Genomic DNA, 13,383 nt, shown 5'->3' on the forward strand with positions numbered 1-13,383 from the left:
TCGAGTCCAGTCCCCTGCCCGCATGGCAGGACCAAATACTGTCTAGACCATCCCTGATAGACATTTATCTAACCTACTCTTAAATATCTCCAGAGACGGAGATTCCACAACCTCCCTAGGCAATTTGTTCCAGTGTTTAACCACCCTGACAGTTAGGAACTTTTTCCTAATGTCCAACCTAGACTTCCCTTGCTGCAGTTTAAACCCATTGTTTCTGGTTCTATCCTTAGAGGCTAAGGTGAACAAGTTCTCTCCCTCCTCCTTATGACACCCTTTTAGATACCTGAAAACTGCTATCATGTCCCCTCTCAGTCTTCTCTTTTCCAAACTAAACAAACCCAATTCTTTCAGCCTTCCTTCATAGGTCATGTTCTCAAGACCTTTAATCATTCTTGTTGCTCTTCTTTGGACCCTTTCCAATTTCTCCACATCTTTTTTAAAATGCGGCGCTCAGAACTGGACACAATACTCCAGCTGAGGCCTAACCAGAGCAGAGTAGAGAGGAAGAATGACTTCTCGTGTCTTGCTCACAACACACCTGTTAATACATCCCAGAATCATGTTTGCTTTTTTGGCAACAGCATCACACTGTTGACTCATATTTAGCTTGTGGTCCACTATAACCCCTAGATCCCTTTCTGCTGTACTCCTTCCTACACAGTCTTTTCCCATTCTGTATGTGTGAAATTGATTTTTCCTTCCTAAGTGGAGCACTTTGCATTTGTCTTTGTTAAACTTCATCCTGTTTAACTCAGACCATTTCTCCAATTTGTCCAGATCATTTTGAATTATGACCCTGTCCTCCAAAGTAGTTGCAATCCTTCCCAGTTTGGTATCATCCGCAAACTTAATAAGCGTACTTTCTATGCCAATATCTAAGTCGTTGATGAAGATATTGAACAGAGCCAGTCCCAAAACAGACCCCTGCGGTACCCCACTTGTTATGCCTTTCCAGCAGGATTGGGAACCATTAATAACAACTCTCTGAGTACGGTTATCCAGCCAGTTATGCACCCACCTTATAGTAGCCCCATCTAAATTGTATTTGCCTAGTTTATCGATAAGAATATCATGCGAGACCGTATCAAATGCCTTACTAAAGTCTAGGTATACCACATCCACCGCTTCACCCTTATCCACAAGGCTCGTTATCCTATCAAAGAAAGCTATCAGATTGGTTTGACATGATTTGTTCTTCACAAATCCATGCTGGCTGTTCCCTATCACCTTACCACCTTCCAAGTGTTTGCAGATGATTTCCTTAATTACTTGCTCCATTATCTTCCCTGGCACAGAAGTTAAACTAACTGGTCTGTAGTTTCCTGGGTTGTTTGTATTTCCCTTTTTATAGATGGGCACTATATTTGCCCTTTTCCAGTCTTCTGGAATCTCTCCTGTCTCCCATGATTTTCCAAAGATAATAGCTAGAGGCTCAGATACCTCCTCTATTAGCTCCTTGAGTATTCTAGGATGCATTTCATCAGGCCCGGGTGACTTGCAGGCATCTAACTTTTCTAAGTGATTTTTAACTTGTTCTTTTTTTATTTTATCCGCTAAACCTACCCCCTTCCCATTAGTATTCACTATGTTAGGCATTCCTTCAGACTTCTCGGTGAAGACCGAAACAAAGAAGTCATTAAGCATCTCTGCCATTTCCAAGTTTCCTGTTACTGTTTCTCCCTCTTCACTAAGCAGTGGGCCTACCCTGTCTTTGGTCTTCCTCTTGCTTCTAAGAGGGCAGATGTTCAGTCCTTCCTGAAAATCAGGGGCCATTGAAGGTGTCACTAGTTGGTCTTGAAAATCTAAATCAATTTTTTTAAATTAGCATTTTTGGGCTGCGGTAGCAAATGTGAGTGATACATCAAGTTACTCTGAGGTAAAAGGAACTAATTTTTTAAAATGTGATCAAATTTCTGGACTGCTCAGGTAAATGAGCCTTGTGAAGGATACAATAATTGTGCTGTACCGTCTGGAAATATGGTAAGGAACTTTCCTCCATGTTTGTAGTATTTTTCCAAGAACTGTCGCTTCACTAGCTACATATTAAAAAGAAGAAAAAAAATGATGAGTTGGATCTTCACATAAACCTCACTATTAAAGGCACAATCTCCCAATTGTTCATGTGTTTATCTTCTTAAGGGCTTAGTGCCTTATTACACCCACTTCAGGAAAGCCTGGCTCTTAGCTTGGAGTTAAAAAAACTTGATGTTGATTTTTTTCCCCCCTCTCACTCACCCTCCCCATGTTACTTGGATCTGTGGCCTGAAGACTTTACAATCTAAGGCAGGGGTGGGCAAACTACAGCCCGAGGGCTGCATCCAGCCTTTCAGATGTTTTAATCTGGCCCTCGAGCGTCTGCTGGGGAGTGGGGTCTAGGGCTTGCCCCACTCCGCACAGCTCCTGGAAGCAGCGCCATGTCCCCCTTCCAGCTCCTACATGTAGAGGCATCCAGGGGGCTCCGCACACTGACCCTGACCCAAGTGTCCCCCCTCACCCGCCCCGCAGCTCCCATTGGCCAGAACCAAGGCCGATGGGAGCTGCAGGGGCAGCGCCTGTGGACAGGGCAGCGTGCAGAGCTGCTTGGCCACACCTGCACGTAGGAGCCAGAGGGGGGACATGCCGCTGCTTCTGGGAGCTGCTTGAGGTAAGCACTGTCCAGAGCCTGTGCCCCTGACCCTCTCCAAACCCCTCAGTCCCACCCTCCTGCACCCCAGAGCCCGCCCTGCCAGCTGCAGCCCTCACTCCCCCAGCCCGGAGCCCCCTCCTGCACCCTGAACTCCTCATTTCTGGCCCTACCCCAGAGCCCGCACCCCCAGCTGGAGCCCTCACCCCCTCCCACACCCCAACCCCTAATTTCGTGAGCATTCATGGCCCACCATACAATTTCCATACCCAGATGTGGCCCTCGGGCCAAAAATTTGCCCACCCCTGATCTAAGGCCATGTCTACACTACCACTTTTGTCTTTATAACTTATGTTGCTCAGGGGTGTGGAAAAAAACACCCCCGAGTGACATAAGTTACACCGACAGACATGCCGGTGTGCACAGCGCTAAGTCAGTGGGAGACCTTCTCCCGCCAACACAGCTACCAGTGCTCATGGAGGTGGTTTTATTATGTTGACAGGAGAGCTCTCTCCCATCGACGTAGAGTGGCTACACAAGCGATCTTACAGCGGCGCAGCTGTTTTGGTATAGCTGTGTGGCTGTAAGCTTGCTAGTGTAGACATCTCCAAAGTCTATAAGATGCCTGTGGTAATGGTGGCCATACAATTACTTTAGACGGGCACAGAGAGGTTTGAAGTTCTAGGATTAGAACACAGATCTCCTGAACTGCTGGCCTAGTGCTTTCATTACTAGATCATGTTCCCCTGCTACGTGTTACAGCTCATTTTGTTCCTCAACAGAAGGACTGCACTGTATTCCCACTTCAGACACAAGCTAAGATGGAGAGGACTACCAGGTAAAGGCAAAAAGAAAAGGAAATTAGCAAGACTCTGACCGTCAAGAAACACTAAAAGCTTAAGTCACTAAAACTGTCTCAATGGCTGCTGGCAAAGCAGCAAATGGATGAAGCTCCTTTGCTGGCCACGGTCTCTCTGATAAAGGAACTGACACAGAACTGTGGGTCAGACCATGATGGAGGGAGCAGCTCTCTAAATTCCTCAGTGTTGTGAGTTCCTGGCCTCTTGCACACTGGGAGTGAAACTCACCCCAATGACCAGAGGCAGTGAAAAGCCAACACATCATTTAAGTCCCACTAAGGCCCTTCTTAAGGCCTTGTGCACAGAGGTGAATGTCACCCTGGAAGGGTCAGACCCAAGAGTGGGGATCTAGCACAGAGAAAGTACAGGTGCTGTTACCTTTCCACCCGCAATGGTAAAGTCACAGCAAGTAATACTATAGTTAATTTCCTCTTTCTCTAGTCTCTCAACTGTCTCATAAGGCATGAGAGTCCAGCCTCCAGGGGAAGGTGGCTCACGGGAGAGCTGGTAGGAAATGGTTTTGAGTTGCTTTGAATCTAAGGAGAAAAGAAAAGAGTTACATATTTATAGGTGGGGTGCTAGTAGCACCACATATTATTAAGTTTGCCCAACATTTCTCATTAGAAGACCCTGTTTTCAGTTGCTTATAACTTGCAAACTTCAACCGTTTGCACATAAATTTTCCATGCTGGGTGTCTGCCATGGCTTGAACATTTTTTGGAATATTTCAGCCAAAACAGATTGGCCATTTCAGAGAAGGCGGCTATGGAAAAATAAGTTGTTGAATTCTTGAGACCTTTTCTCTGAAACGCTCTGGCGCCTACTTCCTTTGCAGCAGGCACTTGAGGGGTGGCCTTTGTGTCAAGGATGTGGATTTTGCCATACCTGTGGAAATCTGCCCAAATTTGGCCAAGTTATAAGCATTTGAAAAATTCAGTCTCTGTAGAGACTTGCTAAAACTTAACAGCTTAAAATCTCTGAAAATTCTGTCCTCACTGGGCATGCTCCCTCCTCTCAGAGCTGTCCTCTTCCTTATTTACCACTCCCACAATTTCTGTGTCCTCTGCAAGCTTTCTTCCAGATCATTGATAAAAATGTTATAGTGTAGGGCCCAGAACAGATCCCTGCGGGATCACACTAGAAACACACTCACTCAATGAAAATTCGCCATTTATAATTACATTTTGAGACCTAACAATTAGCCAGTCTTTAATCTATTCAATGTGTGCTGTGTTAATTTCATATCATTCTAGTTTTAATCAAAATATCATGCAATACCTAGTCAAACATCTTACAGAAGTCTATTACAGCAATGCTATTCCCTTTATCACCCAAATTGTAATCTCATCAAAAACATATATCAAGATAGTTTGACAGGATCTATTTTCCATAAATGCATGTTGATTTGCATTTACTACATTACCCACCCTCTTTTAATGATCAGTGTCTCCCATTATCTTGCCTGGGATCAATATTGACAGACCTATAATTCCCAGGTCATCCGGTTTACCCTTTTCAAAAATGGCACATTAGCTTTCTTCCAGTCTTCTGGAACTTCCCCAGTGCTCCAACACTTATTGAAAAGCAATATTAATGATCTTGTGAGCTCTCAACATGCATCCAGGAATTTTAAAAGAGCTAGCTATCTGGACCTAACTTTAGTAGCTTCTGTTTATCATGCTCCAGAAATACAAGTGGAATGGAAAGATTGTTATCACCGTATGTGATTAAATCAACTTTTTTTTCCTCAAGTCCAGAACAGAAATATTTATTGAATACTTCTGCCTTTTCTGCATTATTATTGATAATTCTTCCATTTCCATCTAGTAATGGACCAATACCATTGTCAGGATTCTTTTTGTTCCTAACATTTTAAAAACTCCTTCTTATTGTCCTTAACTCTACTCTTCTGGCCACAGATTTCTCCTTGTGTCTGTTTGCTTCCCTTATCAAATTTCTACAATTCCTAACTTCTGATTTTATTTAATTCCTATCTACTTCCCTTTCTTTGTTACATATAATTTTTTTAGCTGTCTTTACTTCCCCTCTAAACCAAGTCAGTTTTTTACCAGCATGGCCTCCTTCCTCAATTTTGATATTTTGGGCACCTACTAAGATGTTCTTAAATGATTCCCAATTATCATTTAAGGGGAGAGACAGATTGTCTTCTTGCCCAGCAAGTCCTTTCCAAACTGAGATGATGGACCAGAGGTATGGAGAGTAGGACTGGGTAGGAAAGGAGAATGGGATTGGGACAAGGAATCAGTGGTGGGGAAGAGAAGACAGGGGCAGAGGGCATAAGGGTCTGTGCGCACTAGTGCACAGTCACTTTCAGAGCCCAGAATGAAAATCAGGATTCTTTAATCTCACCATTCCTCTGTCAACAAATGTCTGTGAAACCCACTTTTAATGGCTATATCTTGCACCCTCTGTGCTGGTTTGCATAGAGGATGACAAATTTCTAATGCTATCAGTTACTCAGCTCAAGTGACAGAGGTCTGTGCAGTGAATCCAAAGGTTCCAACCCTGCTGATGACCCATATGGGTGACAATATGATGCCACATGAAGGAATGTTTTTCAGTTTGCTTTTTTCAAATCCTAGGACATTATACACACAACCTATATTAAAAGAAAATTATTAAGATTGCAAAGTCAAGCACTACAAAGTTAAGAAATGCCAGAGTTAAGGTTACTTTGCTCCCTTAATTTCCCCCCCTGGTGTATATGTATTATGATACAGTCTTTAATTACATGATCACATTCTTCTCCCCCCCCCGCCCCCCACCACACACACAGGACCCCTGTCTCATTCAGTGCACAGGTTAGATCTGCTTTGAGGCTAAATCAGGGCTATGCAGTGAAGGAGACTGTTTTTTGTAGGACCCCTACTTCTCCCCTCCACCTCCACCCCCCAAAATTGGAAGCTGTCTAGTGAATGAGGCTGGGGATTGCAGGAAGAGGAAGGATGGTCTCATGATTAAGGTAGTTGAATGTGGTCCTGGATAATTGGATTCTATCCCTGCCTCTGCCACAGCATTCCTAGGTGATGCTGGGCAAGTCACTTAAATCAAACTTTTCACAGTTGATCACTAATTGTGTGTTCTTCCTTTCAGCCTGAGACCACAGGGCTCAATTTACAGAAGTGCTGAGCACTCACAACTGCAACTGAAGTCAATGGGAGCTGTGCTTGAATACATAAAGTGCTACATAATAAGTACACTGAAAAACCAGGTCCTAAGCATCTCAAATTGGGTGCCCAAATAAGTATATACTTTTTACCTTAATCTCGGTGCCTCAGTTCTTCAGCCATAAAATGGGGATAATACCAACCCTCATGTCACTGGAGTTTTTTGAAGATAAGTTAATATTTGTGAAGCACTTAGACACTACAGTGATGAGCCCATGAGAAAATTAATAATTCTCACTTCAGGAGAGACTCTGAATAATGTGCAGCAAATAAGGCTCAGGACCACACATTGAACAATGAGGATAAAACAAAATGTGCAAATAGCTTCTCATGAACTGAGCACCACCCATCCTGTGCACTGAATGAAGCATGGTCCTGTGAAAAATTGTAATTACAGACTGTCATAATGCATATGTACAAAGAGGCCAACTGAAGATTGCACAGGCAACCTTAATTCTGGCATTTCCTAACTTTTCAGGGCTTGACTTTGCAACCTTCATGTTCTATTAAGGTAGCTTGTGTGCGTGTAAAATTGCATATTAAAGCAAACAGTTCAGGCATAAGCCTTTGAAGTCTGAATGAGAGACGCCACCCTGTGTAAGTGTGTAACACAACTGGGCCTGTTTCTTTTTTCACGTTAGGAGCCATCTTAACGTAAAAGGCAGGGCACACTTGATAATAAATTAGAGAGCAGGCATTGAAATCCACATCCAGTGAGAGAGCCCGTTCCAACTCTGGAACAAATTTTCAGTTGAAGTTCATTGTAACAATAAAAAAAATCCAACTCACATTCAACGAAGCTGGCCTGCTCTGCTGCCATGAATGCAAACTGTTTTGCTATTTGTCTTTCCTGTTGCCTATAAAGCAAAAACATACAGGACATAAAATTCCAAACGTCTTGCTTCGAAAGGTACAAGTGCAATTCAAATGTCTTTGCAGCAGTAATGCAAGTGAGCTGCTATTTGACAGCTATTTGGGCCTGATTCTCCTCTTACTTCTGCAACTGCAAGTAACTCCATTGGCTACAGTAAAATGATGCCACTATGAAATCTGTGCACAAAAGGAGAATTGGGCCCTTTTATAGATTACTGTATGATGTAAAATTTGACTGTTACTTGATTGTTTGACCAACTCTGCATACATTACAGTTTTTAGCTCATTAGTAAATATGCATCTTGTACAGAAGAGATTTGACATCTTGCAAGATTCTTTAATTGATATTTTGTAACTGATATTCAGAACATAAGGGAAAGTACAGAATATGGTGTTATGGTGGCAGAGCTGGAAATTTTCTCTCTTGCTTCTGAGGATATTCAGTGTGGTGATAAAATGATGATAAAAATTCTGCCAGTAACGCTGATGAGCTGGAAAACAAAGGAAGAATTCCTAAGCTCAGAACTGCTGGGGTCCGATAAAAGATTGAGTCAGAAGATCTGGTTTTATTTTGCGCTGAATGTCTGTGAAGTCTCATGAGCCCTAAATTAACAGACTATGTGACAGATTTTTATTTCACGGTGAAGACTTCTATACTGCCATGCGTTATCTTGACAAGCTGACCCAGCCTTTAAATAATGTGCAACATCTTTTTAAACAGCTAGGGCAGTGGGCATACTGGATTTCAAGATGGAATGACTGGAATTTATCCACACTACACAGATTTCTTAATACAGAAAATAATGGCCTCTCTCTTGCAGTTTTGTATCCAGCACAGCTTCAGGTATGTTATGCTGGCTAAACATACTTCTAAAGTCTGCTCAAGAATCTGTCCTAATAACCAATGCTGGGCAAGCCATGGCAAGAATAGATTAGGAAGAAACAAAACCGATAATTGGGGGCTGTTATTTAATGCTATGCTGTGATGTTATTCTCTTTATCCAAGTTTAAAATTAAGCCAAATACATTATAAATTTGGTACATAGTGCAATATACTTACATTATAGGAGTACATAAATTATAGGAGTACATGGAACTCCTACTGTAACTCAGCGTTTAGGGATAGAAATGTTCTTAACATTTCCCCTGGCACTTTATTTTTGTTCTTTAAGTTTATGGAGTAGGCCCAGATATTTGCACTGGCTTTTGGCTTCCTTTTAAGGGCCGAGAAACTGGACATGCACAGTAAGATATGCAGTAAAATGGATGACCGGTTCATACTGCAGTGGGGATATCACTATGCAGCTAATCTCTTTTTATTACTCATTAGTTGTGCAGAGGGTTAGAATTCATTTATCTGGTTATTATCTTTCAGCTTGGACAAGAAAAAGGCTCTACCAATGCCTTCTCTAAGAATTACATTTGTACCGCTGAGTACTGGCATTAGCCTATTTCTACCACTCTCTGCAGCTCCATCCTATTTTGCTTTTTTCTTTCTTTAAGGAAGGAGAGATTTCAATAAAGTCACCATTTCATTTGATTGATGGTACAGGATAGTGTTGCTACTGTAGGTAGAGATGGAGTTTGGAGAGAACAGACAAACCTTTTACTGTTTTCTCATTATCTTGCTGTCTTGCATACCTGAAAGGTTTGGCCTTTTTTCTGTATTGCTACTGCTAGAAGTATCACTTGATGCTAAAACAATCTAATAAATCCCTCTAAATAGACCTCTCGAAGTAGTAATAATGTGGGATTGCAGGACAGTTGCCATTGATCTTCACTGCCACCTTGACACCAAGGACTGACCTGATATGTATACATTACATAAACACACACACACCAAATATAACTTTTAAGAAGTGCTGAGCACTCACAACCCAAATACATGTCAATTTTGGGAGTATTCAGCACCACTGACAAGTGGGTTTGAAGTATCTCAGTTTGATTACCCCAAAACCAAAGGCATCCAAAATCAGTATCTCTCTGAAAAATGTGGCTTAAGCATTTGGGGCAAGACTTAGGCCCTAAACACTGTCAGTTTGCGATTATGAGTCTGGCTTCATTTACTTTCTGGAGATTACTAAAGCCAAAGATGTCACTAATATAAGTTAGAAGACAGTGCAAGTGGGGCATATACTAACACATGCTGACCAGGCCCTCTCTGGACTTTTCCTGACATATATTCCTCCTGTTTGGCGCAGATTCTCTTTTTACTCCCATTTGCTATATTTTGAATTTCTCCGCATTGTCTCCCCCAGGTTAGAATGTTGTTCCCGAAAAAAACTAACTGCACAGTTCGCTATATTTTACCAGCAAATGGTACCTTTGATATTCTTTCTCCCTTGCTTGCTGCCTGTCCACTTCACTGCCGTGGGCTGCATGAGAGTCAACGGAGATTGACTTATTTCTAGCGTTCTCATAATTCTTTTTTTCAGTAATGATGTACTCATAGAGATCCTGATTTTGCTCACAACAGAAAAACTGAAAAGCAAAGCAGTGGTGTTACTCCAGTAGGGGGTGATTCATGGAGAAGCTCTGTTAACTCTTTCCAATCGCTTACTGATTCATAATCTTCAGAGGTTGGGTCAAGATCTTCATAGGAAGGAAATAATTTCAGCAAGCTGCCACAGTACTCACATGTTGCAGTAGATTCCTCTTCTATCTACAATGGGGGCGTGGGAGAGGAAAACAAGGATTTGCATGGTGATGTGATGTTTCTATAATCCTCCTATTCTAGGAAAAGGAGGCACCTTCAAAAACGCCATGTTTTAAAGTCCTTTATTTCAGTCTATGCATGCACAACCAAGCTTCTGAGCTGATTAGCATGACAGTTTGAAGACTATGGCTCCCTTTTACTTTCTAAGGAGACTGCCAAGCACTGTAAGTTATCCAATTTATTTCATTAGGGATCCTGCAAAGTTGGTGATAGAGGAGCCTGAGCAGTGTTGCAAATTTTTTGTTGCCTGGGTTCCTGGCAAAAAGTATTTTCAGAGACCGTTTTTCCTCCTTCCCCTGTGGCTTGCTTGCTTATTTATTTATTTATTTTACAAGACGTTTCTTAGTCCCAGCGCCCTGGATCAAATTCAGATAAATGATCAGGTGTGTTTAAAGAGCAGCTCTGGTCAGTGGAACACTGTCTTCTTCCAGCTCCCAGCCCTTACAGAATGATATTTAGATTGCTTGGCCATTGTCTTATTTTTGAAGCAATGATGTCTCTATTAGATAAACATATACCACTTTGGGTACCCAGAACTATGTACTGTGCATGCATCATTATGCATAAACCAAAATAAGATTGTATATCTTAGTTTTAGTGAAAGAACTAGATTTTGCCCTAGAAACATATCCTCAGCATAAAATAGTGTGGGATGCTTGCACAGTCTAATGTATTTTGGTACGTGGATTAGACATTTCAGTGCCCTAGTGAATGACCACCTCACTGCTAATGAAACCCTTGCAAGTTGAATTTGACAGATGGCAGCATCTTACACAGACTTCATTTTTCCCTCCTGCGGCTCTTGGGGGTTAATACAAACACACTACCATGTAGCAGAAAGAAACATCACCTGTATCTCCAGGCCTTCTCTTGATGATTCTGGCCTATATGCTAGAATAGTTGGTGGCCCAATATGGGACAGTGTGCGCAGAGATTCCTCAAACAGCCTTATGAAGTCTTCATTAAACTTAAATTTGAAAACAGCAAATTCAATGTAGAGTCAGCTCTTTTTCAGAGGGAAAATTGTTAAGAATAAAATGTATAATTGTAGGGACCGGAGAACCATACCTCCATGTCGCACAAAATGCCTAAACTGCTGAGGTCTTGTGACAGCACTGCATGTATATCTGAATAGCAGCAATGAAAATTAATTAGGGAAGGCATTGTGTTCTAGGAGAGCATTTCTTCCTAGCATCTTGGGAGGAATTCCCTCCCTGGCTTTTCAACACCCCTTCTCTCCCCTCCCCTTCCTTAACACATGCCACCTAGCTGGAACATCTTTGGAGCTTATCAACACACTGCTCCTAAACCATTGGTAGGGTTGCTGTCCATCAGTGTGGAGCCCTTCCCTGCTTTGGTCAGGGAAAGGACATATAGGCCTTTATCCCATACAGTACTTAAGCATGTGCAGTAAAGCATGGGCTTAATTTTAAACAAGGAATAGTCCCATTGAAGTTAACAGGACTGCTCACTGCTTAAATCTAAGTAAAGAGTTGGATCAGGGCTATAGTGTCTAAAGCAGTTCCCACCTCTGCTGTCTTGAGAAGCAAGAGACTGGAAGCTAGAGGGGGAAACTCCTATTAAGTCTTCTAATCCATCCCCTGCCAGTGCAAGACTGTTTCCTATATTTTGGGCTTGTCTACACTGGTACTTGACAGCGCTGCAACTTTCTCGCTCAGGGATGTGAAAAAACACACCCCTGAGCGCAGCAAGTTTTAGCGCTGTAACGTGTCAGCATAGACAGTGCACCAGCCCTGGACAGCAGGGCTCCCAGCGCTGGTAGCTACTCTCCTTGTAGAGGTGTTTTTTTGTTGTTTTTAGAGCAGTGGGAGAGCTCTCTCCCAGTGCTGTGCCACGGCAGCGATTTAACGTTGCCTGTGTAGACAAGCCCTTAGTCTACACATAAATATCCGAAATTAAGGGGTTTCCACCACTCCCCTCAGACAGCTATTCCCAATCCACTAAAAATGGTTGGCAGGAAGCTTTTCCTGACATCCAGTACAACGAATCCCATTACTCAGTTATATTTCCTTGTGCCACCCCTTATAATTCACCTTCTACCTTACTATTTACATCCTTCACAATCTTGCAACAAGTCATATTCCCTCAGTTATGGCTCAGAGAAGCCACACTTCTAGTTCTTTTAATCTGGTCAGTCCTTCTAATCCCAAACCATTTTTGCTGCTCTTTTCTGAGTTCCCTGCCCTTTGTCACTATCCAATAGGTATTAGTGTGTCCAGAATTGAATGCAGCCCTCCAAGAGGGAAAGCAGAAGCAGCTCCTCTGAGTATCAGTTTACCATTTCCAGCAGCAGTAGCGATGTGAATGCTGTCTTTCTTGAGCTCTTCAGTCTTTCTCTGAACTAGAATTAAAATACACAGTCAACACAGGCAGTGGCCAAGCTTTGACAATGTGTTTGATCTCGTCAAAGAAAAGAGCTGCAGGGAATGCTGAGCTGGAGGAGAGGAAACACAAGAGAGGGAGACCAAAATACATTGCTACACTGTGTACGGGCCTCTCTTTAATATAGTGGCGTGGTGCCATGAGACTACAGGCCCCAGGCATTTGATGCTCCATCTTGTCTCCGGTATTTCCTCTTGCAGTGTGCTTGTATTGGATTTTCCAAATAAGTATCCATTAAAGTCTAATTGAGCAGCCCTTTTGTACAGGATATCCCAATCAACAGTGGTTGTCCAGTAAAAGATATTAGCTCAGCCACCTTGTCTTTCTCACATCCTGGGACCAACACAGCTACAATAACACTGCAGATAGCATTTGGATGATGCAGTGTAGTTGTAGCCGTGTCGGTCCCAGGATATTAGAGACACGCCTTTTATTTAGAGACAAGCCTTTGAGCCAGTTTCCTTCAGGAAACAACCAACTTTTTCTACAAACTCTGCAACATTAACCACCTGCCTCAGAACACCATCCTTGCCACCATGGATGTCACTTCCCTATACACCAACATCCCTCACAATGACGGCAGAGCTGCCTGCCTCAAATATTTACAAGACAATGGACAACCCTCAGATATCCACCCCAAACACATTGCCAAACTCGTCCATTTCATCCTCCTCCATAATATTTTTATATTCAACAACAAACACTTTGTCCAAACCATGA

General features: G+C 42.5%; 1 protein-coding gene across 2 annotated transcripts in view; it reads right to left on the minus strand.

Moving 5' to 3' along the window:
- Positions 1–13,383, minus strand: part of ERICH6 (glutamate rich 6) — a 35,940-nt gene that overhangs the window by 6,259 nt on the left and 16,298 nt on the right. For both annotated transcript variants that reach the window (XM_034782218.1, XM_034782217.1), the window contains exons 8-15: positions 12,560–12,622; positions 11,329–11,387; positions 11,111–11,227; positions 10,105–10,206; positions 9,868–10,025; positions 7,461–7,528; positions 3,862–4,019; positions 1,951–2,036 (exon numbers count right to left, since the gene is read on the minus strand). In XM_034782218.1, the coding sequence (XP_034638109.1) occupies positions 1,951–2,036; positions 3,862–4,019; positions 7,461–7,528; positions 9,868–10,025; positions 10,105–10,206; positions 11,111–11,227; positions 11,329–11,387; positions 12,560–12,622 (811 nt within the window). The remainder of the gene's footprint in view (positions 1–1,950; positions 2,037–3,861; positions 4,020–7,460; positions 7,529–9,867; positions 10,026–10,104; positions 10,207–11,110; positions 11,228–11,328; positions 11,388–12,559; positions 12,623–13,383) is intronic.

This window comes from Trachemys scripta, chromosome 9 (genome assembly GCF_013100865.1).
Source record: "Trachemys scripta elegans isolate TJP31775 chromosome 9, CAS_Tse_1.0, whole genome shotgun sequence".
Taxonomy (NCBI): Eukaryota; Metazoa; Chordata; order Testudines; family Emydidae; genus Trachemys; species Trachemys scripta.